At 39.5% G+C, this 27,917-nt stretch overlaps 1 protein-coding gene across 1 annotated transcript; it reads right to left on the bottom strand.

Annotated features, from left to right (window-relative positions):
- Positions 1 to 568: 568 nt before the first annotated feature.
- On the bottom strand, positions 569 to 27,917 carry VAPA (VAMP associated protein A). The gene is made up of 6 exons (XM_071554834.1): positions 27,631 to 27,917; positions 10,967 to 11,119; positions 8,109 to 8,212; positions 5,995 to 6,075; positions 2,309 to 2,485; positions 569 to 1,372 (listed from the first exon to the last, which is right to left on the bottom strand). The coding sequence occupies exons 1-6, from the start codon at positions 27,704 to 27,706 to the stop codon at positions 1,214 to 1,216; spliced, it is 750 nt and encodes a 249-aa protein (XP_071410935.1). The 5' UTR covers positions 27,707 to 27,917; the 3' UTR covers positions 569 to 1,213.

Raw genomic sequence — 27,917 nt, 5'->3', positions numbered from 1 at the left:
TGAGCAACTGAGGCTCACTCAGCAAGTATCAACTCTTCTGCATCATGGAATTCACTATGGGTGTCTGGATGATTCAACTTGCATTTTAGAGTATCTGCTCAAACAGAATTACAAACCAAGTAAGTTAGTAGTATATGTGGTTTAAGTACCCTTAAGAAATCAAAGAATAATGTTGACTCCTGGAAGACACCCAGAAGATCCAAAGATGGAACAGAAGGTTGATTATTATACTCCTGCACAATCCAAGCTGATTGTTGATATACAGAAAGCATTCGTGTTTGGTAATTTTACCTGCTGGATATCCCAATTTTTCTGTCCCAAAACAAGTTTGATAACCATCTTCTCTGTAGCTGAAAGCAGCCAGAAAACAGTTTAAACAAATGGAATGGAAACCAGTTTGTTTTTTTTTCTTTCCCAAGCTTCAATTACAACAGTCTAAGCCAGAGACTTAAGCAAATAAACTTCAAAATAGCCATTTGTTACAAGTAGGAAATTACCATGAACAATGAACTTGTTACGAATCCCTTCTAAAAGTACGACACACACAAACAGGCTACCCAGCAGAAAAATCTGTTAACAATTTTATTTCTTTTGTCATGTTAAATATTATGGGACAGGATTGTAAGGATGAAGAACTCTCAACAATGCCTCACAAGGAATAAGAAAGAAATTCTGCCATGATATTAGCAAAGTAAGGTAAGGAGAAAATTTACACAGTAAGAGGCACCATTTCCCCCAGAATACCTCTTGTATTCATATTCCTGAATGAGTGGGATTAGCAATCTAATAAATCATTTGTCAAGAGGTAACAGCAACAGATAAAATTTCAAAGGATTATTAAAATAACATTTACAAGACTCTGAACAATTTCTGAATTCTTATTAAAACCACAGAAAGAAAGAACAATTCTTTATTTAAGAATTTTCATAAAGGACTGACTGTGCAACTGATACCTGCTAGCAATGACTTAATGTACAATTTTGTCCAGCAGCTGAACAGTTTGTCTTTTCAGATTGTGTTTTCTAACCGTGTGAGATCATTAAAGGCAAAGCCTGTTATGATGCTGTACACAAAAATGGCCATGCAGGCCATACTACCATGATGTGGTAGGTAAACAAACCTTTTTCTGGCCAAGAGAAAACAAACAAACAAACAAACAAAAAAGAAAAAAAAAAGAAGCTGCAGTTTTGCATGCTTCTCTCACTCATTCTTTCTACAAGATGAACTTCCCTAGAAAGAATCCAATGAAAATGGCTGCAATCACAACAAGAAGTGAAGGAAGAGAATTAGAGCCATTATCTCTGAGGGCCAAAGCTGTGGGTGATCCAGATTTATCCGAGTGTGCTACCTTTCTGAGCCTCAAGCCTTCATCCTGAGGGGGAAGAAAAAACACAGATGGAAAAAGCTATAAATACATCTTAACAATAGTAAAAGGCCAAATTTACTGGTGAATATTTAAATGAAGATAAAAAAAATCCCACACATCACACCACACCGACATCTGAAAAAAAAGATATAGAAAGCCATAACATTTCAAATAAGAACAGGTAATCCACTAGTCTCTTTCCACATTCCAGTTAAGAAAGATTCAGAAAATGTTGCTAGGCACAATTAAGTATCCTGCTTTTACTTACTATGTGTCAAAATTAAATAGCAGTAATTCCTTATTATTAAATACGAGTAATTCCCATCTGCTACGTGTAAACTTTATCAGAATTACAGATGTGGAGACATCATTAGTTCATAGTTCTTTAAAAGGTTATTGTGACCAATGAAATTGTTAGAACTGTTCCAAAAGCAAATATATAGAAAAGTCCCACAAAGTCAAGTATTGACGGGTTACTGAAATGACACCTTTACATAAGGGTACTGGAAAGTAGTGTTTGCTTACCTCCTCTGGCCACCAATTGTTCACTATCAGTTTGTAATACAAAATGTTACTGCTCTGGATCTCATTTACTCACTATTCTTAATGAATAACAATGTACTTTAAATAAAAGTTACTAATGCAGTATTTTTGATTTAGACTTAAAGTAACTAAGACCACCTCAAATAGGACAGTTGCATTTAAGAAAATCATGTAGCTTAAATGTCTCATCCATGACAACCAGAAAGTCCCAATCACTGAGAAATTCAAAATACACAGTATATACAGGACAGTGTATTAAATTATACTACAGATCAATCTTGTCATTTTAACAGTTTTATCTACTTGATGGAATACACATTTTTTGGCCTAATTGCAAATCAGACCTTTCAATCAAGGGCAGTGAAGTCACGTCAATGTAAACACAGAAGCAGAACTTACTCTCAGGTGCCGATTTTCATCTGTCAGTTTCATGATCTCTGCTTGAAGTCTTTTGCACTCCTCCACCAGCTTCCTTGTTTCAGTATCATTAAGTGAAACACTATGTGGTTTTGGCATCGGTCCATCCTGCTTAGACGTATTCAGTACTGGGGCCGATTTGCTTGCATCTATATCATTCTACAAATATTAAGAATCACTTGAGAATTTTACTTACTAGAGAAAAATCATTCATGGCTTAAAACTAGAGCAATGAAGCTACTACTACATAGTTCAAAGAAGTTTATATTTCCAGTAATCTGAACAGACACTTCTGTTATCAGTTCAATTCTAATTAACTCAAATAATAAAAAGCAAGAGAAGGTTGCACTGTTTACATCTCATCCTACACACTGCTGAGATACAAATTAATACTTCAGCTGCTTAACACTGACCCAAAACACATCCAAAAGAGGACATAAAATACACCAAACAGCATTTGAACTTGAGAGGGACAAATAAAATACGAAAAGTAATCCTGCAATAGTAAGAAACAAAAAGTAAAAACAAAACAGGTCTTGACACAAACTCCTACGACTTACATATGGCACAAATGTTTTGCACTTTCAGCACCTTTCAGTGAAGGAAAATAAAGTACTGCACAAACACAGAATTTAAATCTTAAAGCACCTGATAGATATTAGTAACTTTGAATAATACTGAAAAGTGACATAAAAGCTGTGAAATGGCAAAAAATAAATTTTAGTTCCCACAGCTCTGCTCAAAATCACAGAACCATAGAATGGTTTGGATTGGAAGGGACCTTAACGTTCATCTCGTTCCAACCCTTCTTCCATGGGCAGGGACACCTTCCACTAGGTCAGGTTTCTCAAAGCCCTATCCAAGATGGCATTGAGCACTTCCAGGCATGGGGCAACTGCAGCTTCTCTGTGCAACGTGTTCTAGAGCTTCACTGCCTTCGGAGTAAAGAATTTTCCTCCATATACGTAATCCTAATCTCTCCTCTTACAATTTAAAACTGTTCCCCTCTTGTTCTATCATTACCTACCTGTGTTAAAAGTTACTCTCCCTCTTTTATATAAGCCCCCTTTAAGTACTGGAAGGTTGCAATGAGGTTTTGCTGGAGCCTTCTCTTTCCCCCACTGAACAACCCCAGCTCTCTCATCCTGACTTCCTAGGAGGGCTCCAAACCCTCTGATCATCTTCATGGCCCTCCTTTGCTCCCTCAATAAGAGGCTCACATCTTTACTGTGCTGAGGACCCCAGAGCTGGACTCAGGACTTCAGGTGGGGTCTCACAAGGGCAGAGTAGTGGGGGAGAATCACCTCCCTCAACCTGCTGTCCATATTCTTTGTGATGACGCCCAGGATGCTGTTGGCTTTCTGGGCTGCACGTACACACTGTGTAGACTCATGTCCAGCTTTTCATCACAAGTTATCCCCAAGACAAGGGAAGCCTGACTGACAGTGAAGACTGAGGCAAAGAACTCACTGAGTACCTCAGCCTTTCCTATATTTGTTGTCACCAGTTCTCCCTTCTTGTTTATCAGTGAGGATTCACTCTCCTTGACCTTTCTTTTCTAACATAAATCATACGAAGCCCTTCTTGTTATTCTTCATATCCCTTGCTAAGCTCCGTTTCATCGGTGCCTTAGTTTTCTTGATACCATCCCTACATATCCAAACCACATCCCCATGCTTCCTAAGTCTCATGTCCTTGCTTCCACTGGCTGTGCATTGCTTTCTTACTCCTCAATATGAGGAGCAGATCCTTGCCCAGCCATGCCAGTTTCCAGCCTGCCTTCCTTGATTTCTTACACATCATGACGGAGAGCCCTTATACCCTAAGAAAAGTGGCCTTAAAGGGGCTTAAAGCCCCTTAGGAGTGGCCTTAAAGAGCTGACTTAAAGAGTCAATTCCTCTGCCCCTAAGAACAGTTTCACAAAGGATCCTATTTACTAATTCCTGAAACAGCTAGAAGTTTGATCTTCTACAATTCAGGGTCCTGACTTTGCTCTTTCCCAGGTCTGTGTTCCTTGAGATTGTGAACTCAGCCAGGGCATGGCCACTACAGCCCAGGCTGCCTCCAGTCTTAACCTCTTTAATGAGCTCATCCCCACTGGTGAGCAACAGGTCCAGCAATGCTTCTCCCCTGGTTTGTTTGTCCAGTACGTGGACCCAGACAGGGAGTTGTCCTCAGCACACTCCAGGAACCTCCTGGATTACTTAAGCAGGTTGTATTAATTAGACACTGGAATAAATATCCCAGGGAAGTCGTGGAGTGACCATATCTGGAAGTGTTTAAGAGGCAAACATGTGAAGGTATCACATTAAAGAAAGTACAAAAGGAGATAGTTTTGTAGGTACCTACAAAAAGAGGTAGCTCATTTTTCTCACTACATTATACGTTTTGTAAGATTATAAACAGAAAGACAACTAAGTGCCTTGATCATAAATGTTTAGAGTTTTAGTGCTTAACATACACTTATGAAGCTCACATCTGAAGAAAAGGATAGAAGACTGCATCTCATAAATCTTGTAAATTATCCTTAACCAAAAACAAAACAAACAAGTAAAAAAACCCCCAAAAAATAAACAAAAAACAACAACAACAAACAGGATAAAAAAGCGATGCCTACACCCACACCTCCTCTAAAAAAAATACTGAGATTGCATCTGAAAAGAACCTTACGGTTCAAAAATTATCTTAAAATGGACTACTGGTCAGCTAGTAGCCTTCACTGAGACCCTCTATGCATGTAAATAATGAGGTGGTTTTTAAAGCCATAAAGACAGTAAGGTTGGTAACAAAAATCCTACTTTAGCATTCTTATTCATGACATTAAAAGCAGCACCAAAAAACCCCACCATTCCCTCCTCCCCAAGAAAAGGATAGACACTACCAAAATTCCATAAATCAGAATTTCAAGTATGAAGGTAAAAAAAATGTTAAGGCTTAAGAATTTAGTCATAGTCTGCAAAATTTCTAGGCAACTGACAATTAACTGTTATTCCAAATATCAGGCAACACAAAACAAACATGGTCAGCCTATACACAATTAAACTGCCATCTCCTATACAACCAGAACAGATTTTGTCTGAAGGCAAGAGCATGAAAGAAGTGATGAGATTTTAATTTTGCTTAATTATTTGTCTTCACCACTGTCTCATAAAAATGCACTTAGGATTCCCAAACCATGCATTAATTCCTAATCAGTACTTCCTTCTCTAATCCAACTGAATTAGAAATAGCATTTTGAAAATTGAAAAGCATTTAATTCTTTGAAAAGAAAACAATGCAATTCACTTTTCACAGCAATGCAGCATTGAAGAGTCTTTTTTTTTGTCTGACAGCAATGAAATACTAAAGCAAATAAACAATAAAAATAACAAAATGGTGTTCATTTCTGGCACTGGTCTCCCTTGCTGGAGTTTTTAAGACGTGGTTGGACAGAGTGCTCCCTTTCAGACAAAAGGTTGGACCAGATGGTATTTCAAGGTCTTTTTAAACCTGGGCTGCTCTGTGATTCTATGGATCCTTAAGAAGTCATATACTGAACACCCCTCCTGTCTAATTTAGTAGAAATTCCCTCAATCCATTTAATCATTAAATCAAATAGGTTAAAAAAACCATCAACTTTCATGAGATCCTACTAGCCAGTGTATGCCAATTTCTTACCGCTTACTTACCAGTTTATCATTTTCATTGGGCATTTCAAACACACATCTCAGTTTGGAGTCCATTAATTCATCAGGTTTTGCTTCTTTCCACTAAGACAACAATTAACACAGTTACTTAACATGCCAGACTCATGCAAACATCTGAAGAGTTCATAAGTACTTGCCTCCTCTACAGCTGTACACTGTCCTTACCCTAGCTGAAACCTTCAGACTTGCTTATGAACTATGCTCTTTGGTCACATCAACTACTGTGAAGCAACAAAAGCTAGAAATGGTTATTAAGTCTGCAAATTCAAAGGAGTAATTTAGATGCAATGATTGATCCATCAGAGGTTTGTACAGGATAGGGAGGAGACAGTGCAGCGGTTTCTTTAACACACAATGAGAAACAAGTACCATCTGAGTCAGTTTGGGAAGAAAGTTCTATTACCCCTCAGTACACGTACTTCTTATACCCCATCTTGGAAGCACCGCTTTTAAACTAAAAACTGAAAGACACCTTTTAGTGACTTATTTGTTCCACAGTAATTTTCTTTAGTTCTTCACATTTTAGATTTTTAACCACTTCCTCCTTTTACTGCATATTATGTAACAATTTGGGAGTAGAGAATTTTTTCAAAGTTCTTTATAAAAAACCCTTTTAAATTCCACTGGTTATTGATACATTTAAATAACTGAAATATGCTGGAAACACTCTGCTCAACTAACAATTAGCTTTCAAGCATACACTTCACATAGTTTTCATAAATCTTTAGGCTCTGAGACTGGTCTGAAGTCTGCAGCAATTTTTCTAATAGGTCCTTTACAGTTACCTTTGAACTGTAGGTGTTGACTTGAATATTCAAGTTTTTCAAAATATCTTTCCTATTTTTTTTCCCAGTGGCATTAGTTGCACAGTAACACGTAACTACAATTACCAATTTTCTGCAAGATCTGTTTCTCAGCAGACACTTGAACACATTATGAAAGCAGTTATTTGAAAGGTATTTCTAAAGCTGATTTTTATATCCTCACTAAATAGCTATGCTTCATTTACCACAAATAACCCAGAGCCATTACAGCATATTAAGAAAATTAAACCAGGTCAACAAGACAGACAGATGTTAACCTTCTAGCTATGTCTCAAAAGCTTCACAAAACCTAAAAGGTTTTCCACTGTTTCCAGTGAAGAGTAACGTCTTCATATAAGGAGATAGAACCCAAACCTAGTCTAGTGGATTTCAGTGATTTACAAAACCTCATCTTTATTCTTTGCTTCCCTTCTCCTCCTCTGCCTTGAGTGAACATCAAATGTATCTGCGTAAACCCAAGCATTCCTTAAAACACTTTTATAGGACAGCCATGTGCATCATTCACCTCCACCTTAAAATACATCCTTAAGGGAGTCCACATGCACCCTAAAATGCATGTCTCTGACAACTGGAGGCTTCACTCCCACTGCTGCCAGCCAGTAACATCAGAAACAGATGCATTACTTCTGAAGTAACAAGTACAAATCTACATAACTTCTTTTTGGATCTTGCAGCAGGCCAATCTGGCCTAAGAACTGAAACTACAACATGTTCTATTAAAACGGAAAATAAAGCTATTGTTTGTGCCATGTTTAGCTACTTGGTATCTTTCAGAAAGACACAGAAAGCGTTTTAATTCATTATAATCCCATTCAACATTTCATTTAAACACTTTTCATACCAAATGCACCCATTTCATACAGCTTCAGGCTTGTTCAAATATACTCAATTCCTTCAAGTACAATCTGTTTAGTCCCCTTTAAATTAGCTACACAAAGGGTACAATGTGCCCATATTTTAACACTGAACTGACCATACATTAGATTTACTACTATTTCCATTCAGTAACTTCACTAGGCAAGTCCCAAGAACTGACCTTGTATTTCATATTAAAAACCCTCAATCACTCGAGGTCACACCTGTTCATAAAAACCCTCAATCACTTGAGGTCACACCTGTTCATAAAAACCCTCAATCACTTGAGGTCACACCTGTTCAGAGAAAACCCTATTCTTCTCCAAAAAGAAACTGCAAAAACATGAATCATTTACAGTTAAGCCCAAATTTTTAAGAACCCACACACACAAGTTATTTTACTCCCTTTTTACTTACCACTGCCTCCATATCTGTAATATTTGGCGGTGCATAGGTTGTTTGTACCATGAACTTGTGTTTACTCTTCTCATTTGGGTCATAATCAAAAGGCTGCAGCATTACTGTCCCAAAGAAAAAATAGAGCATAAAACTGCAATTCTTCAGCTAATCACTGTATCAAGCACGCTACTCACTTTAGATTCAACTTCACTGAACAGACACAAAGTTAAAATGCAAAGGCAATATTGAAAATAGAGCAAACACACACTGTAGCAACAGGTACCAGAAGTCAGAGTCTGGTGTAGCTGACATGATTATTTCTGTAATTACTATAGTTAAAAGACATTTCATATACAAATATGAACAAACAGATCCTGTGAGAGAGACAAAATAGAAATTACATCTAAATACGTGTGTATGGGTATACCAGAGGATGAGGGCTCAGTGAACTGAAAAGATGAAGTATCTGGCAGTGTACGTACACTTGTCTTCCACAGAATGGGAATTCCAGTTCAGTATATCTTTATACAAAATTAAAAGATAAGCTGAGGGAGTTTCAGAAAAATATTTTAAAAATTCCATGGAGCCCTGTAACAGGTATCTGTATATTTGCCTGTTTTATAGCAATGCAAAAGCTACAGCAGAAATACTGATGTCACTAGAAAACCAAAAAACCAGAAGGAAGAGCAGTAACAAGGAACAAACACAAGCAACACGCCATATTATGTAAAGATAAATCAACAATAAGCAATTGCTGTTAACAAGTTAACAACAAGCAGTACATGATACGATAATAGATAGGAAATTTAGGGCATCAACGTAAAACAAAACAGGTCTTACCAAGTTACTATTTTTGGAAAAAAAGAGTCATTATGGCTGAAGAATGTTACTTAGTGATCACAAGTGAATGACAAGAAAAGTCCATGGACTTGCTTAAAACGGCTGTCAAATCAAATCTCCGACAACAAATTTAAAAACTGACTTGGCTGTGAATCAGCACGATGCATTAAACAGGCTGAAGACAGATAACACTATCTCAACATTTAGTTTTGAACATAAGAGTTTCAGCCCACGGTATCCTATAGTTATTTCTCTCTGTACAACAATGTGAGATAATTTTATTTTTAATCATCTGAAAGATGACTCAGCACTGAAAACATTCAGTTGACAGATTGATGAGATAAAGTGGGTCACTAGAAAAATAATCCACAGATTTAGCTTAACAAGTGATCTGAAAGAAATTATATGCCTAAAAACAAAAAGATGAAGCTGACACTTTGGGGAGGAGAACTCAGTTGTGAAAAGCACTGTGGAGTCACCACAACTAACCAACCAACTGCACTTGAAAGCATCTTGGGGTCACTGTAGCTAAATAACTGCACGAGAGCCCAGTAACACAGAGACAGGTGTATCAAAGACCCCCTGCTATGCAAACTGAAGGGTCGAGCAGTGTGACACTGTTTCTGGTTACAGCTCCAGTACTGACTCATTTAAAAAACCAAAATGCTTAAAGTGTTAAAAGGATGATTCGCAAATATGAAAACACATAGGATAGAATCCTTCAATCTATTCAAATCCCTGAAGAGAAAGTCCATCATGATCTTGATTGGGATGTATGACTATCCACTGGAAAGACCCCAGATACCAGATCAAACACACGGCTAAGACAAAATGGCTCTAAGTCGTAGTTGGAAACAAACTACGTTTTTGACTACTTCTCAAGCCAGTTCTCAGTAAAATGATCTTTCATCCGCAGGATGCTGGACTGCTTTCCTGTCTTCTCTGCAGCCTAGTCTGTAGGATCTCTATAAAGACCACAGCCTACAAAAGGGGATTGTCCTCTCTCCAAGCTGGGAAATATGGCAGGTCCAGAGAAATAAAGAGTTTCTCACCTCTTATGGTCATTGGTTTTAGAATCCCCCTTTTTCTGGAGATTCTACCACAAAATGATCAGGGGAATAGTGTACAAAAATCATTTACCAAATCAGAAGACTGATATCTAGTCTTTTCTCATTTTCTTTAGAACTTCCACTCCCACAATTAAGACCTCATCTTTTGGACATTGTACACTCCAGCACAGGATTAGACCATTAAAAATCCAGTTACCAAAATCCTGAAGATTGCCAGAATGAAGTATGTAAACCAAACCCACATACATGGAGGTTCATGCAAGAAAAAGGTAATATTGTCTGGCTTCAGGGCTACACTCTGCTGAAAGAACAACTTTTTTTTTATTCCGTCGCAAAAAGGAAAAATCACCAACCAAACAAAACTGAATAAGGAGAGTGTCTGTATAGTGAAACACACTAGACTTTTCAGATTTAAGGGCTACAAACTGTTCCACGTATCCAAAACAACAGAAACTCTACTTTTTTAAAGCAATTTAGTGATTGCCCATTAACATAAGCTACTGTGATAAATGGATGAATTATAAAACAACAGAGTTCAGGGACCAATACGACAGTCAAAAAAATATCCTGCCATTGTAAATGAATTTTTTTAATGCCATGAACTATGAAATGTTACATTTTAAACACATCAGAGCAGCCAAGCAATGTTCTACTTCAAGATACATGAATACAGCAGTCTGAAGGTACTGTTAATGTCACTGCCCATTTCCAGCTTCTTTTCCTCCTTTCAGAGAGCCACAGATAAATGTGACAAATAGCAAGAAGTCCTATAAGGAGCAGTTTTTCATGTATCATTGCAGCTCTACATCAAGTTGCCATCACACTAACGAAGAGAAACAGTTTCATTTTTATAAAAACTTTTCAAAAGGTTAACATATTTCAAACAGTCTTTAAGAGAAAGCATTAGAGAACTTTACTAAAGGCCTTAAAACCCCCTGACCTACAACTACATGTATTTGTTTTTACCGGAAACAATTACAGACGATCCTGGGTCAATAATTCCACTGTTGGGCCTCACACAGTATCGACGAGGTGCTGTGGTCTTCACTTTGAAGCATACTTTTCTATCTGATGGATTTCGTAGTTTAAGATTTGTAGTTACTACATCTGTAAAGGGACCTGAAAAAAAAAAGGTCGTTCTTTTTTAAATATACATGTATTTGTGGAAAAGAAATCTGTTTATGCAGTACAAGTAACTGTTAAAATGTAACTTGACGCTAACAAACTTCTAAAAGCAGGTTAAATCATACCTCTGTTAGGCACATACACTGTGTTACATGCAAAGCAGGCTCTTAGAACCTTAGTTATAATACTCATTACAGCAATGAACAAGTAACTCTGAAAAGGTATGACAGACTCAAGCTGCTGATGCAAAAAATTCATATATACATATGCTAATTTTACCAAATCATTCTTAACATTTGAAATACCAAGAAGGTAATGGTCATATGCAAAAGTAAATTTTTCAGGGTTTTCTATAGGCACAGAAGCAACACATCCTTTGGAACTCTTTCACTTATTTAAAGAAAGAAAACACTGGTACTGAAATGTAATAACTGCTCTTGAGATTTCAACTTGTGTTTGCTTCTGAGTGCCTACAGAGTTGACAGAATGAGACATCAGCCTCATCTTTTAAACTCAAGCATGAGAGATGATATTCTGTTTATGAATATATTCTAACTGATCCACAGAAAAGCAAGTTGCAGTTGCTGTATCTATGTATTCAGTGCAGTGCACTCTCTACAATGTGTTTATGTTAAACCATCAGGACAGGAATTCCCTTCATGGCACAACAGGCATCATTTCAATGTCAAGCTGCAAACGCGCGTCTTCCATCAGAGACCACCCCGTGCAATGCCACACAGGAATAGCACAGAAAGGAAGTAAAAGGTTCACAGCACTCTAAGCTGTGTTAATCTCCCTTATGCTCATGCCATCTGAAGGCAAGACTGCGTGGGGTCTAGAATAAGGTTACTTAGAAAACGGTATTGCATATGAACACAAAATTTACTCAAAAATATTTCATGTGTACATTAAGTACTTTTAAGAACCTTCTTTACAGTTCTTTAAAATTACACACTAAATTAGCACAGAATAATTTTCATCAGTTTTGAAAACATGACAACTTTTTCATTAAGAAACTACAAAAAAAGAAAACTTTAGCATAAATTGGATGAAAAATACATGTGATATGAAAAAGAGGTAAGGCACAACAAAATCACCAATTGCATGAGACAAAAGAAGTCAATTCTTTTCTGAACACCTTGTTCCACAGAGGTATCTGCATTACTTCAAAGGAAACAGCTCTGACCACTGTCAAAGATGTTACTACACCAGGGGTTTTGCTATTTGACTGATGTCTTTGTTTCTCTAACTCATTCCAAATCCTTGATTTTAAGAGAGTGCTAAACAGAGTCTTAAGACAAAACACCAAGACACAAATCAATAAAGGAATAAACAAAGAATTACTGAGAACTAGAATACTGAGATGTAGATGAAGATACATGAGCCAGGTTTGCATTCAATGAGGCTCTTTTGAGAAAATAGGAACTGGTATTACTTGCCTGAAACTTCACTTTAATCTATCTTTATATGGTGGATGAAATAGTCACCCTGCTAATCCAAGCAAATTTGACACAGACCCCAGGAGGAAGATTTACAAAACTTATTTCAAAGTGTCCTGCCACTTGTCTCTTGATGGTTCCTGAAGGATCCAGTTGCCTTTAATAACAGAGTGTGATTCAAACTAACTCCTATTGCCCATACCACAAGCTGTCTCTCTAAGATTGGTGATACGCTCATGAAACACCAAACATTTATGTTTTCAAGCTACACACAAATTTTTGAGGAAGGTATTCTGGGAGTTTTATTAACAGATACCTATTAGCCACGTAATAACCAATGCTCTTGCAGAGCCCAGAGGCAAAGGGCACCTTGAATCTGGCTTTCAATGATGTGGGTTGCTTTTTTTTAATTGCAGCTCTAGGCAGCCTGAGGAGCTCTGCTTCTCAATCTTCTTCAACTACTTTTACTACAGATACTCTGCACAAAAAAGGCACACTTCAGAGGCTCATTTTGAGAGGCACAGTCTTCAACAAAAGGAGCTATACTATTCAAAAACAGCCTGTTTCAAGACAAAGCAGCAATGAATTTATAAACTGATGATAAACCAGTTTTTAAACCAAAATAAAAGATGTTTCTTTTGAGACAGGATTCAAAATACTCTTCAGATTATTCTGATATTTACTGTCAGTTTCAACACCTCAGATAATTAGAAGAAATCTGCTTTTCTTCCCCCCAGGTACATGAATGCAGTGACCTCCTTTGCATTTCCTGGATACTTCACAAAAAAAAAAGCTTTTAGCTCAGGGACATCTTTCAGCATCAGACATGTCTTTCAGAAGGGACTGAAGCCTTTTCCTTGAGCACCCCTATGACAGCTTTACCTTTCACCTACTTTCTAAAAGCTTTGATGAAAAAAGCTGTTTAAAGTCTCTCAAGACTTCAGCCATCAGATTTAATAAATAGGTGGTAACAAATTGGTGCACAAAAGGAAAAGATGACTAAATTTCACCATTCCTGCAGAACCCAGTTGCTTTGGTAGTTTAGTGGCATCCTAACAGGGTGGATCTGAGCATGGACAGGCAGGAGCAGGCAGAAGGATAGTAAATTAGAAAAGAAAAATCTATTACCATTCAGAGGAGCCACACAATATAAATTAACATGATACATCCTGCAAAAAAAAAAACTGTCCAACACCTGAAGGGGATTCTGGAGTTCACAATCACAGAAACATAAAGACCACAACCAGTCACCACAACATTAATGCCAGGTTGCCTCTGGCAGCTACACATCTTCAACTACAGCAACTCGTGGGCAAGAAGAAATGCCAGATTCTGCAAAACCAGTTTTCACTGCTGAAACACAGTGCCAAGTTTCCCAGCTTGCCACAAACTTGCCAGTTATGCTGCAGTAAAACTAAAATATTATGTATTATTACTGGACAGGTAGGGCCTATACAGAGATCTTTTTAATCAAGTGTCATTCTCTCTTCAAAGTAAGTTGTCCACTGCCTCAGCTTCAAAAATCATCCTTCTACCAACTGAGACAGTCAAGTATCAGCGAAAAAAATGATGTGAATATGCCTTTCTAGAGTGGGAAGAAGAGCTTAGACAAACCTCCTCAGGCAGAGGTACCCATGGGTAAGGTGAGAGACCACTGTCAGTACCTGTAGTTGTTGGTAGCTCAGAGACCAGAGCCCTGCTGAGAACAGGCAGCTTTGGTTAGCAAGTAGTTACACTTAAAATTAGTAATGCTTTTACACAGAGCCCGTCTTAAAATACCATCTTTGCCTAAAATTGGGTAAGAACAAATTCCATTAAATTACATAAAATCTTTGATAATTAGAAGGCAGATCACTTGTAGAATTGCAAAAATGAGCATGCACTATTAAGTAAAATGAACAGCATTTTATGAAACAGCTTAAGTGTTAAGCATATTGCTCTCTTCAATTTAAGACATTGAACTGTAGCTGTTACAAAATCCAATACCTAAGGTGAGTGCCAGAGAGCACTCTATTTCATGCACTGAATTAGTTTATTTAAGCTGTAAACTGGCACAGTAAAGTGATATATTGAGTCACATCTACAAACAATATAAGTACACATCTAAAAGTACATGGACTGGCAAAAGGAATCCAAACTCCTTTACATCTTTAAGGTAAGGTACAGTACTAACTTCTATGAGGATTATAATGTTTTAAGTGGAATGCTGGTTTTTAACAACTGCTGCATCCTGTTTGAAAATCCAAGAGCACTTGAAATATACCGAACACTTCAAGGCACCTTTACCAAAACAAACTCAGGTGGGGTAGTTTTCTTTCAGCCCACAGTAAAGTCAGATTGGGCAGACAAAGAAAAGTCATTTACTGCATTTGACAATTTAAGCCCTAATGCATGAGAAACTAGTTCCAATCAGCAGGATAAAAACTGGCAGTACTATTGTAAATCCAGCAAGACAAATTTAGAGGACAAGTTAACTGACTTTTAGGATAGACCTGATAAGAACAGAGTAAGATCTCCATCAGCTCATTCTGTCAGAATCAAAAGTAACAATGGAATAAAGAAAAGATAAAGCAAATTAACATGGTCCCGTGTCATCTGTATTTGTATAGTGTATATTTGTATGATGTAATAACACATTTTTAATTAGGCCAAAATTTAATTGTTTTTCTTTCCCATCGTTTGACACAGCAATCACGGAATGACTGAGGTTACAAGGACCTCTGGAGGTCGCCTGGGCCATGCCTTCTGCTCCAGCAGGGACACCCAAAGGAGGTTTTTGACTATCTCCAAGGATAGAGACTCCAGAGACTCCCCAGACAACCTGTGCCAGTGCTTGGTCATCCTCACAGTTAAAAAGTGTTTTGTGATGTTTAGGGGGGACCTTCTGTGTTTCAGGTTTTGCCCGTTGCCTCTGGTCCCGTCACTGGGCACCACTGAGAGCCCAGCTCTGTCCTTTTTGCAACCTCTCCTCAGGTATTTGTACATTCCAGTAAGATCCTGCCCAGCCGTTGCTCTTCCAGGCTGAGCAGCCCCAGCTCCCTCAGCCTTTCCTCACAGGACAGATGCTCCAGTCCATTATCTTTGGGGCCATTCAGTGGACTCTCTTCAGTATGTCCAATGTCTCTCCTGTACTGGGGAGCCCAGAACTGGACCCAGCACTCCAGCTGTGACCTCACCAGTGCTGAGCAGAGGGGAAGGATCACCCCTCTCGACCTGCTGGCAACCCTGCTCCTAAAGCAGCCCAGGATACCACTGGCTTTCTCTGTAGCAAGGGCACATCACTAGTTCATCATCAACGTGGTGTCCACCATGACCCCCCCAGGGCCTTTTCTGCAAAGCTGCTTTCCCAGCTGGTCAGATCCCAGCCTGCACTGGTGCCCAGGGGTTGCTTTCTCCCAGCTGCAGGACTTTGAATTTCCCAAGGTTCCTGTCAGCCTGTTACTCCATCTGCCAGCTCCCTCAGCACTCGTGGGTGGATTCCATCAAGGTCCACGAACTTATTGGGTCCAGTTTACTTAAGTATTCCTGACCTGATCATCTTCCACCACAGATACTGAAGGAAAGACATCCAAAAATGAGAAATACTTTTGTTTTGGGGCAAGTCAAAACTACCTTGACTTTCAGATAAGAATGCTAATCTTAAAATATACACAAAGCACTTAATTGCTCAAAATTTAATTTTATAATCTTTCTGAAAAAAGCATAGGTGATACAGTCTACACAAAAGAAAGTGGAATGTTGTTTATTTCTATAAATTAATTCTAACACATTAATATTCTGACCTCTGTGAAAAATCTGAAGAGAGCACATAACATGCATTGCCAATGAACATAAATAACTCCTTCCTCTTGAAATACCAAAATCATGACCATTCAAATACTTTCTCCAACTGGAAAAATAATTCCAAGTCTAACAAATCACCTACATTAAAATTATTCGTGGTCTATGAAGCATAATGGCCTGGGTTTCATGGATTAATACTTCAAAGGGGTCTGAATGATCAGGAATAATTGGTGGATGAAGGTGAGAGATTAATAATACCTACAAATAACCATAGCTCTCAAGAAGATATTCATACATTGGAAGAGTATTGCAGATTCTTTCACTTCTTATTCTTCCCTGGAACTTGAGAAATAGTTGGTTTCATCATCGACCTGCATCTCAAATTTAGAATGCAAAAGGGGCTTTACAGGAAAGCTGACACACCTCAGCGTGCACAGTTCCTTACGGCTGTTTCTAGGCTAGCACTGCTTACCGGGGTAACATCAGATTTTATCTGAGCTCCCCACGATGACATGCTGTCACCATCCATGCTGATGATGTGTCTATCATAGATTTTTCCTTCTAAAAAATGCTGAGGCAATGCCCATTTTTTAAATCCTAAAATAGCTCTTCCTCTGTCGAAGGGGCAGAGGCTACATAGAGCTGATGAGAGGTGCTTGTGCAGATGCAGGCAGAATGCTTTACTGGAGGCTGGTGGAAGAGAAATGGGAGCTGAAACCTTTTGCCTGCTATTTGGACACAGGAAAGATAAGACTACAACTCAGTGGCATTTCAAAGCAGACAAAACAATTATTTTCCTTACATTTTCTTTCTGGATCAAAGCTTCTTACTCACCCCAGCTTGTTACTAAAATGTTGTTAGTAGCTAATAAACCACAGCAAAAATGCAATAAGCGTCTCTCTCAAGGGTAAAGTACAGCCACATATCATTACCATGAAATTCTGGTAAAGAGAACATCATCTGTTTTATACATTAAATACAGACTAAATGGAGATTGTCCTGCATTTAATATTAAATATGAAAAACTGTTCCTTTAGCCTTAAGAATAAACCACCACCACCATTAATAAGACAGTGTAACATGGAATAACTTCATCCAAAGATATTACTGCTAGTATTTAGCTTTAAAATCTAGCAGTGTAGCCCCAGTTTAGTCACAAATGTCTATTCTTGATACTTTTCCTATTGAAAGAGTGCCATTATTACAGAATTGTCATGTTATTAACACCAAAGGCATGTTTGTTATCTAAGCTTAACCTCCATAATATTGTGAATTTCTTACTTGCAATTTAGCTTTTTGATCACATTGTTATTCCAGCCACACATTAAGAGCCTATTTAAATTGATAGCTCTTAATTCTACTTGGTTAAAGTCTTCAGAATCTACTGATAAAGTCGTATTCATACCACAGCACTCTCACTGTTGAAATAACAAGAGTAGAAATATTTTAACAGTACTAAACTTTAACAAATAAGCCATCAAATTACTCCCAAAGTCCTGAAACAACTATTATGCCCAAGTAATCTCTCAGCACAGACTTAGTTCAGTAAGGGCTATGTTGTAAACCCTTCCTGTTGGAGCAACTATTCTCTTCACTTGCACAAGTTAGGATACTAATGAATTCCATATTTACAGAGGTTCTCAGATTTCCAGAATACTGGAGTATTTGAACAACAGAACAAATTAAACAAGTAACTTTTCCCTTTCTTTTTCCCTTTAAATTTGCTTTGTATTTTAACCTGCTATAGTTTACAGTTTCAGTGATGCTGAAATGCCCAGATCTGCTGTTTAAAGTATTCAAATATTGAGCATCTTAAAATATATCCTCAAATACCAGATTTCCAATTGGACACACCTTTCTGACCTGAACTGCAACATACAAGATACTCTGCAAACTCTATAGCAGTTACCAGAACACTTGTAATCATCTCAGATAACACATGGAAAATCAGTCTTTCCACTTAAGACCTGACCAAAAGCTGTTACCTTGCACTTTTCCCAGTGTGCTCCAAGCACTGGATATCGGACACCAGACTCAAACATTAACCAGCCCACCCAAGACCTTGAGATTTTCACAGGTTTCCTTTCAAGTAGTATCCCACCAGTGTAACAAAGTAACTTTAAAGATCAAATAAATTCACACCTCTCCCACCATGAGCAAAAGCGCAGAAAGTTCTTTTTTAAAAAACCCAAACAATTTCAGCTGTTGAATGGCTGATGTCCAACCTCGGCACATAACACAGAGCCTGGTCAAAACAGGCTTGTATGTCAGACACCAACATTTCTTAAAGACAGGTCTGGCTGACACTGGACACCTCCCCAAGACACCAATAGCTCACTGCAGGTTCAGAGTGAGCTTTCAGTCTCTGGAAGCACAGACCACAGGTCTCCAACTCCCAGATTTCTGAGAGCCAAGTACAAGCATATCCTACAGTCACTCAGGAAAACAAACACCTGCTTCAAATAAAAGCTACATTTAGTAAGTCCTGTTGACCAGACAGGACCACAAACTCCATTCCCTCCTCCAACTTCAGGTGACAGCACTGAGCTGAGCCAATGCAGCAGTGCTGCCCAGGATCAGGCAGCTCACTGCCACAGAAGCAGCTGGAGTTCCAATCAGCCGAAACACGGAGGGTCCGTAGTAGATGCCTGATGGACAGTCAAATTAAAATCATTTTTTACTTTCATTGGGTCTACTACACTTAGAGGCCACATTAGCATCATAGTGTTATTAACATGTTAAATCAACATCATGGCCCGGGAACTATAAACTGTAATTACTAAGTTTACTTCACATAGAGAGCAGCTACTTACACATACATGATTTTTAAACTCCCAAACACCCTTTTTACAAAGAAAAAAACATTAAACACATATCTCACTCAAGCTATTCTAATGTCTTAGAATGTAACATGACATACCTTTCTCTAGCTTAAGTACAGAATTAGGTACCACCACTGTCCTACCACACCTTCAAGAACACTGTAAAGTCATGATCTAGGAGAAGCCTTCTGAAAGCCACGTAAGACTAAACGTTTTGTAAGATGTTATCTGGTGAATTTAAAACTATTTTTGCCCACATCATTTTTAAAGATTGGTTCAGACTGACATGATTCAGATTTGAAATTCAACCAGTTTCTAATGATCTAAATACAGTCATAGCCACTTGAAGCCAATTCATTTTTATACCAATCCCATCCATTAGCCTACAGAGATTTTCTTTTCCCCAGTGCTTACCTTTTCTGATATATTTATAGACAGCAATCAGATCCTACTTCACTTATATTAATAAAGTTTTCTTTGCACCATTCCCTTTTGGGTTCATTTCATCTGCCTAGGTGTTGCCAGGGATGCATTCAGATAAAGCTTCATCAATGCCATAAACCTTGACACTAGTACTTTCCTCACTACAAAATTACAGTCTCACATTTGCCCCACTTCATGACTTGTCACACTCACAATAAACCTATGATTAAGAGCTAGTCTCTAGTTTTACTCCTTTTTCATCACTTCTAAGCAAAATGTTCTATTATTAGAACACATCAAACACACATTTTCTTTTGCGTTCACCATGTCTCCTAACTCTGCATTACCAATGAGCTCTACCAGCACAGTCCCACCCACACTAAGGTCGTTAATGAAAGTACTAAACCAAGTTCAAACACAACACTGATCCAATCCTTTAGAAAGGTCCTATTACACTTCCAACAGCCCAACAGCTGTGCTCCAATTTATTTTACAGCTTGTCCCTTCTCTATCTTATGTTTTTCCACTAAACTTTATCTGCACCAAATAATCACTATTCATATAATGGAACAGACCCTCCTGGAAGATACGTCAAAATATATGGCAGGCACGGAGTTGGAGACAACCAACACAGCTGCACCACAGCCAAACCTGCCTGACCAATCTAGGGGCCTTCTAGGGACGACATCTGCACAGCCTTTGATACGGTCCCCCACAATATCCTTACCTCCAGCTTGGGAAGACATGGCTTTGATGCATGGATTGTTATACGGACAAGGAACTGTCCGGGTGCTCATGTCTGAAGAGTTCCAGTCAATGGCTGGATAGTCAAGTGAAAACCAGTACCAAGCAGAATCTCTCAGGGACCCATACTGGGACCAATACTACTCAGTATCTTCATTAATGACACTGACAGTGGGATCGAGGACACCCTCAGCCTATTTGCAAATGACGCCAAGTGAGCAGTGCAGTTGCTTCATTTGAGGGAAGGGATGTCACCCAGAGGGACCTTGCCAGGCTTGAAGGGTGGGCCCACAGGAAAACCATGAAGCTCAACAAGGCCAAGTGCAAGGTCCTGCATCTGTGCCAGGGCAACCTCCAATTTCAGTGTAGACTGGGGGACAAAGGGACTGACATCAGTTCTGTGGAGAAGAACTTTGGGATACTGGTGGAAGATAAAATGAACATAAACTGGCACTGTGAATGTGCAGACCACAGGTGTACCCCTGGGCTTCATAAGTACATGCAGGGCCTGCAGGTAGAGGGAGGTGGTTTCTCCCCTCTCCTCCCTTTTCATGAGAGACCCCACTTGGATTATTGTGTAGAGCTCTGAGATCCCCAGTACAAGACAGACACAGAACTGCTGGGTGTGGAGTCCAGGGGAGGCCCACAAAGATGGTCAGAGGACTGGAGTACCTGTATTTTGACAGAAAGCTGGGTAGCTGGAGTTCAGCATGGAGAAGAGAAGTCCTTGGGGAGACCTTATAGCAGCCTTGCACTTCCTGAAGGAGGCTCCAACAGAGCTGGAGTGGGACTTTTTACAAGGGCACGTTACTGACAGGAAAAAGGTTAATGGGTTCAAACTGAAAGATAGTAGGTTTAGATTGGATATTGGGAAGAAGGCCTTCAATAGGAGTGGCAAGGCACTAGAACAAGTTGCCCGGAGAAGCTATGGATGCCCCATCTCTGAAGTGTTCAAGGCCAGGCTGGGTAGTGCCCTGAGCAACCTGATGGTGGTGACAGATGTAAAGAGGAGCTGGACTAGATGATCTTTAAAGACCCCTTCCAACTCAAATCATTCTATGATGCTATAAAAAAATGTAATGACATTCAGTAAATCCAGGGGTAAACCAGGTTTTGTTCAGGAGATGCAGTAAAAAGAGATGAAGAAAACAGAGACACAGAGAAGTTCTTAGATCAGACTGCTACATTCTACCTGGGACACTTAAGATTGCATTTGATTCCACATTTCATTTACCTCCATGTCTTTAATTATTCTTTCCTCTGAGGCTTTACATACTACTGACATAAGATCAATTCTACCACTGAAGTGTCAGATTAAAATTTTACTCCAAGTAAAATCATATTATGAGAAACAAAGCAGGGAAAAATTCTGATTTGACTATCTTTTTCTTCTTTTTCTTAATTTTCTTTTTATTTTCTTCCATATTCACGTTATTAAACACATGAAGTTCAACACCAGGATAGTATTCAGCAAACTATCTTAACTCATAAGTGAAACTGAACAGAAAATATTTAATTCACATATCCATCTATTTCTAAATACTTTCAAATCATAAAATGAAATATGACATCTACATTGCCAAATAATTTACAATTGTCAGGGGGTAATTGTACCATCCAAATCCACACTGAAAGGCAAGACAAGCTACAGGCCAAGATCACTGCACAGCAGAAAAAGTCTTACTACCCTAAGAAAAAGAAAGCTACTAAAATTCTAACTCATGTTTCTGCATTTTATTTTCAACAATACCACATCAGAAATTACCTTAGTAGTGTCAATTTGCTGATTTTTTTTTTAAGAAATTAACTCACACTTACTTATCTGGCTTATCTGATAATACAGACCGTATAATCTGACAACTGCTGAACTGGAAAATGTAATACTTAATTAGTCAGGGTGGGGGTTTTTCACTTAAAACCCAGGAAGTTCTCTTCAGGAGCCTTTTCCTACTTAAATTCATGGCTTGTAAGAGGAGCATGTAATAACCCTTTAATGACTGATGGTCACAAAGATCTGGTTAATCTCCCACAGACAAAGCCAGTCAGAAAGCAAAGCATTCACAAACCACAGTCAAGCCAAAACAGGAACAGTTTATTATACAGTCCATCCACTAAATATTCAGACCTATTAAATGATACATAAAACAGCTCCTCTCAATCATCATAAGTGTCTACTTTTCAACCTGGCCTTGAACAAGAGTACACTGTTCATGCATAATACAGTATTTTTTTATAATAATGATGTCTTGCAGTGACCTAGAGAACACTTGCTTAGGCTATCAATGAGTGGCATGAGTTGGCACTTTACAGTAATTACAATGTAAGGGTGAAACTTTTATACTAATAATCATTGGTACACACGAGAAGTACAAGATGGTGAGGTTTGGATGGTGTTGCACAGTTTACTGAAGCAATGGCAGGATTACGTAAAGCTGAGTTCTATAAATTGCAGGTAAAGGACAAAACTTCCAAATCTTCACTGCTGTTATACCTCTATCATCACAGGAAAATCTTCCATTATTGAATCTTAAAACAAATGACAAACTAGTTGAGCTAAAATATAATCTAACACCTGTAACACACCTGACTTCACCAATCGATCCAACTCCCTTGTTCCAAGGCAGGTTTAAATGCAGTCTCACACGTGGCAGAGACAACTGTATTAACACAGCATCATCTCATAAGCAATTCCAGGTAAAACATTATCTTCCTTTCTCTTACCCAACACAGTCCCACAAATCATTTTGTGCCTCAGTTTTCATTATCACATATAATTAAAAAACTTAAGGTACTAACAAAGGCTACACTTGAGCCATGAAGCAATGGACTGAAATACAGATATCTAAGCCGAGCAAACAGTGCCAGGAATCAGTCTTGGATTTAAAAGAAAGAAAAAAGTCTAAGACTACATGTTTAATACTGACTCCTTCTATGGGATGTTCAGTCTTTGCCACTATGCAATACTCAGCCAGCAAAAATAATAACTTATATAGAACCATTTCAAGTATCAAGAAGCTACAACTGTATTAGTAATCACTTACAACCAGTTTTTCCCCTCTACACTCCCACTGTTTAGTTTCAAAAATGTTCTTGAATGAAGATACCAGAAAACTGACATCACAATCACCTTTTTTTCAACCCATCTTAGAAAACTGGGGCATTGCAAATTTACTGGTGCTTTGAAGAGAATGAAAACAAGCACAAAACTTGACACAATCAAGACACACAAGTAAGGCAGTAAGTTCACATTTGAGGACTTCAAACTCTGCCTACAGTAAAAGGCATCCTGGGCCAATTCTGGCAACAGACCTTGAGGGTAGGGATGCATTTAACATTGAGCTATTTTTGCCTTTAAATTCCACCTTCTCCATTTGCAGCAATGCACAGCCTGTGACTTTCAATGTTACCAACAGCAGTGTAAAGATTACAAAATGTATTTCTGTATTATCTAAAAGGTTGTTGAAACCTACATTTCAGAATAAGCCATAATACTTAAGCACTCCTCTACCTCACATGAAAAGTCATTTGAACATGTAACAGCTGACAGCTAATTTTATACACTAACAATTCTAGACTATCAATCAGATTAATAACCAGAAATTAAATATCCTCTGTTGTACCAATCACTCCCAGTAACTCAAACCACTGCACACAGACATACCTCAGATTGTATTTTAACCTGTTACAGGAAGTGTGCCTCATTATTTTCTGTTGTTTACAAAGGTAACATAACTGGATTTCACACACTTGTTAGCATGAACTTCAATAAAGGATATCAATTTTGAATATTCAGACATTTTTATGATATCTGACTATTGCTAGTCAGACACCTCTGAATCACAGGAAATTCAAATTCTGAACACTGTCCACTAATCTTCCAAAGCTCATCAAATCAACCACTGCTGATTTTCAATTAGGTGTTGCAGAAGCACGTCTTATGACTGTTTTGAAGATTTGATGATGATTTTAAGGTGGTTTTTTTTTTTTAAAAAAGGACCATCATCCAAGACCAACTTAGATACATCTTACTCAAAATTGCAAAACCAGCTTCTTCAACTCAAGGAAGACTAAGTTTCCATAAAAATGCTACAAATCTTTCAACTGAAAGCTTCAAATGCTGCCATTAACCTACATGACTGTTTAAAAAATGTTTAAAAAAGGAAGCAATTCCAAATGACCATAATCTTCACTAAACTAGAGCTACAGACAAACAATTACAAGCATGAGTCATATGAAGAAGACACCAGCAAGAAGCAGATGTTCCACCTTCCAAATCTGATGCTTTTAAGTGTCTCATGCTTGAATTCATCCTACCCTTATCCTAAACAAACTCAAACACCTTCAGATTTGAGAAGCTAAACAAAATACATCAGAATACAGAAGAAAGCCAACCTTCAGGAGTAACATTGCTGAAGACGCAGGTACAAGGACCACAAGGCAAATTCGCTAATGCTCCATACTGAGCACCTGAAAGTGATCTTGTGTAGTACATCAGCTGCCTCCTGGTTTCATCACTTCTAAGTATAATGTCCCCCCTCGTCACATTTGCACAACACTATGAAAACTACTTATTTGTTTTGTGGGTTTCCTTAGGTATTCCTGATAGCTTCAGAATGCAAAGCAACCTGGCTATCACAGGGACAGGGGGAGCCATGACCCAAAACACCATTAATGAATGAAACTGCTACGACTACAAAGCACTGTGAAAACGGGACTCTAATCTTTTGGAGGCCAAGGGAAATATGTAATGTCTTAGCCACCCCAGGATGTGTTATTTCGACCTCTCGTTGACTCATGCTGAATTAAACTCAAGGACTAATGTATTATAGAGCTCACTTTTGCTGATTGAGTAAATTAGATTAAACTGATGCAAAAAAAAAAAGGCAGCTTCATCAGGCAATGATGAATTTAAAGCCTTGTTAACTACTCCTTAAGGTAAGTCCTACGTGCTTTTTAATTTAAATCATTGTTTGCATAGGGGCATACTATCACATTTCACTGGTACCCTAAAGGTCAGCAAATCCATTAGAACTTCCTCGGGCAAGAAAATCAACAAAACTGTTTGTCCAGTTCAAATGTTTATACTTAAACTGAATCTCTGTTACATACCTATCAAAAGTACTAAGTCAATAATAATAACAGATGATTGCACGAATAAAATAACTTTGAATAACCAACTGCACTGAAAAAATGCAGACTTCTTTCAACGAAGTTGCATGGTTTTCCTACACTAAGCTACGTTTATTCAAAGTCATACATTCTCTTACTAATCAACCACTTTTTACAAAGTAACACTGAGAATTCCCTTCTGCCAATATTGTATTCTTCAACGCAGTACTTTAGAACTCAGTTAGTGGCCCACAAACCTTCTTAAATACCTCTAAATAATAAGCAGTTAGAAAATATTTATGCAGACTGCACTCGATGTGTACATTGTATAGTATATTGCTGCAATAGTATAGTAATAGAGAGAGCTTTTCATGGAGTATTAAGACTGCAGTCTCATTATGCTTCAGATTTTGTTTCTGCTTACTCTGCTCTACAGAAATTTTCCGAATATATGCATTAGCCTGAAACCAAAGTTGATGCCTAAAGAATACACATTTCATGCTCTAAGTACAGAAACACACAGCACAATAAAAACCACTGACTGACAACAGCTTCATACAGACAGAATTTCTAATCTAGTATTTATTCTATCAACAGTGTCTCATATCACACAAATACGGCTTAGTTCCAGCTCAAAGAGAGCTCATAATTTGAAAGATTCTAATTAGACATCACAGTTTTCTAATTAAAAAAAAAATCAGGCATTTTCCTCCAACCAGTTCTTGCATTAAGAACTCAGCATATTGAAATGTGAGTGCAGCCAGACCTGGCAGCATTTTAATAACACAAAACCAAAGCAAAAAAGACAAGTTCCTGCTATGACTTTGACTGTGTACCCATGTGCAATTTTAAAAATTTGAAATTCAAGCTATCAAGAAATGAACAAATGGGATTAGAAAGATTTTGGGTTTTAACTGATTTGATGAATCAATAAAACAAGTATAGCTGGTTAGAAGTTTGTTTAAATGCTAGGACAGACAAAAGTATTTTGGGGGAATACAGAGTTTGTTTCTAATATAAACATTCATTTGTTCCAGTTGTCCATTTGAAGATTTTTACATCATAAATTCTACTCTGTCCCTCCAAAACAATGAAAAACGAGTCTACTGAGTGGAAAACAGAAGCATATACAGGATTAGGCACATACATTCGCTGATACTAGTCACAACATTTAAAAATGTTACGTTCACATAACAGTAACTGTTTTTTTAAAAAAAAGACAAACCCTAGCATTGCTGATTCTAAATCTGAAACGTTTTGAGATTTTTCTCCATGCTCCTTGTGTAAGATATAATCACAAGGTACTACTGGGAACTACATGTTCTGTCACGCTTTTCTTTATGCCCTTTCCTTTCAAAGATCGTTCATTTTTGACAGAACATTCCCTTTCACAGCTATCTGACTGATGGGCAGAGAAAACCCCCCTCGACAAGACACCAGCACCAACCGGGACCTATTTTGACAGCAGCGCGTCACGCCAGTCACAGCCATGCGGTCGGCACGCAACACACAGCACACATAAAACTTCCGAAACGCACGTATTTCTTCTCCCTCATCCCCAAGGAAGAGGCGAGCTCCCTGTTTACGTTCCGAGACACTGCCCGAGCCATGACAGCTCTGCGGAAAGGGCGGGGATGGCCTGGCCGGGCTGCACCGAGGCGAGGGTGCCGGGGGCGATGGTGCAGAGCCGCACCAGCGCCGCGGGGGCTCCAGGAAGGGAAAGTGGGACAAGGCCAGGCGTGAGTGCGGCCTCGCGAAGCTTGAAATCCCGCAAGGCTTCCACCGCCCGCTCCGGGGCCTCTCCCGCCCGCCGCTGGCAGAGGCAGCCCGCACGGACAGCGGCCGGGGAGCGACACCGGAGCGGGGCCTGCGGGTGAGCGGAGCGGTGACACGGCGGGCGGGGGCCGGATAGGCGGGGCCGGGGCGGCAGAGGAGGCCCAGGGCGGCCCGGGCGGGGGCGGCCGGTCCCACCCGGCACGGCGGATCCCGCGGGATGCCAAGATGGCGGCGGCCGCTGGCGCGGTCGGCTCGGCGGCGCCCCCAGCCCCGGCGGCGGCGGCAGCGCGGCCCGCCCGCGGCACGCAGCGGAGCCAAGGCGCCCGGGGGCGGCCCGCAGCCCGGCCCGAGCGGGACACCCCGCCGCCGCCCCCCGCCTCTCCGCCGCGCTGCGCTCCCCACTCCTCACCTTTGAATTTGAGGTCGGTGGGCGGATCGAGCACAAGGATCTGCTCGTGCTTCGCCAGCGCCCCGGCGGCCGCCATCTCGCTCGCTCGCTTCGGCAGGAGGAGGGGCGGGGGGCAGGGCGGAGGAGGAGGAGGCGGAGGAGGAGGGGCGGAGGGGCCGGCGATGCCGCCGCTCCCTGCCGGCGGGCGGGCGGTGTCTCGGCGCGGCTCTGCGGGCGCTGCCGGCGGGGCGCGGGCCGAGGGCGGGCGCTGTTGCTGCCGCTGCCGCTGCGCGCCCCCGAGCGCGGCC

This window comes from Pithys albifrons, chromosome 4 (assembly GCF_047495875.1).
Source record: "Pithys albifrons albifrons isolate INPA30051 chromosome 4, PitAlb_v1, whole genome shotgun sequence".
Taxonomy (NCBI): domain Eukaryota; kingdom Metazoa; phylum Chordata; class Aves; order Passeriformes; family Thamnophilidae; genus Pithys; species Pithys albifrons.
Note: the sequence above shows the minus strand (reverse complement) of the source record. Positions and strands in the feature narration are given on the sequence as shown.

What these genes read in the sequence shown, in the direction of transcription:
- VAPA (XM_071554834.1), bottom strand. Translation starts at nt 27,706, where the DNA reads ATGGCGGCCGCCGGGGCGCTGGCGAAGCACGAGCAGATCCTTGTGCTC. An exon ending in CACCGACCTCAAATTCAAAG is followed by an intron (nt 11,120 to 27,630) that starts GTGAGGAGTGGG and finishes TTTTTTTTTCAG; the next exon opens with GTCCCTTTACAGATGTAGTA. An exon ending in TTACAGATATGGAGGCAGTG is followed by an intron (nt 6,076 to 8,108) that starts GTAAGTAAAAAG and finishes TTGTTGTCTTAG; the next exon opens with TGGAAAGAAGCAAAACCTGA.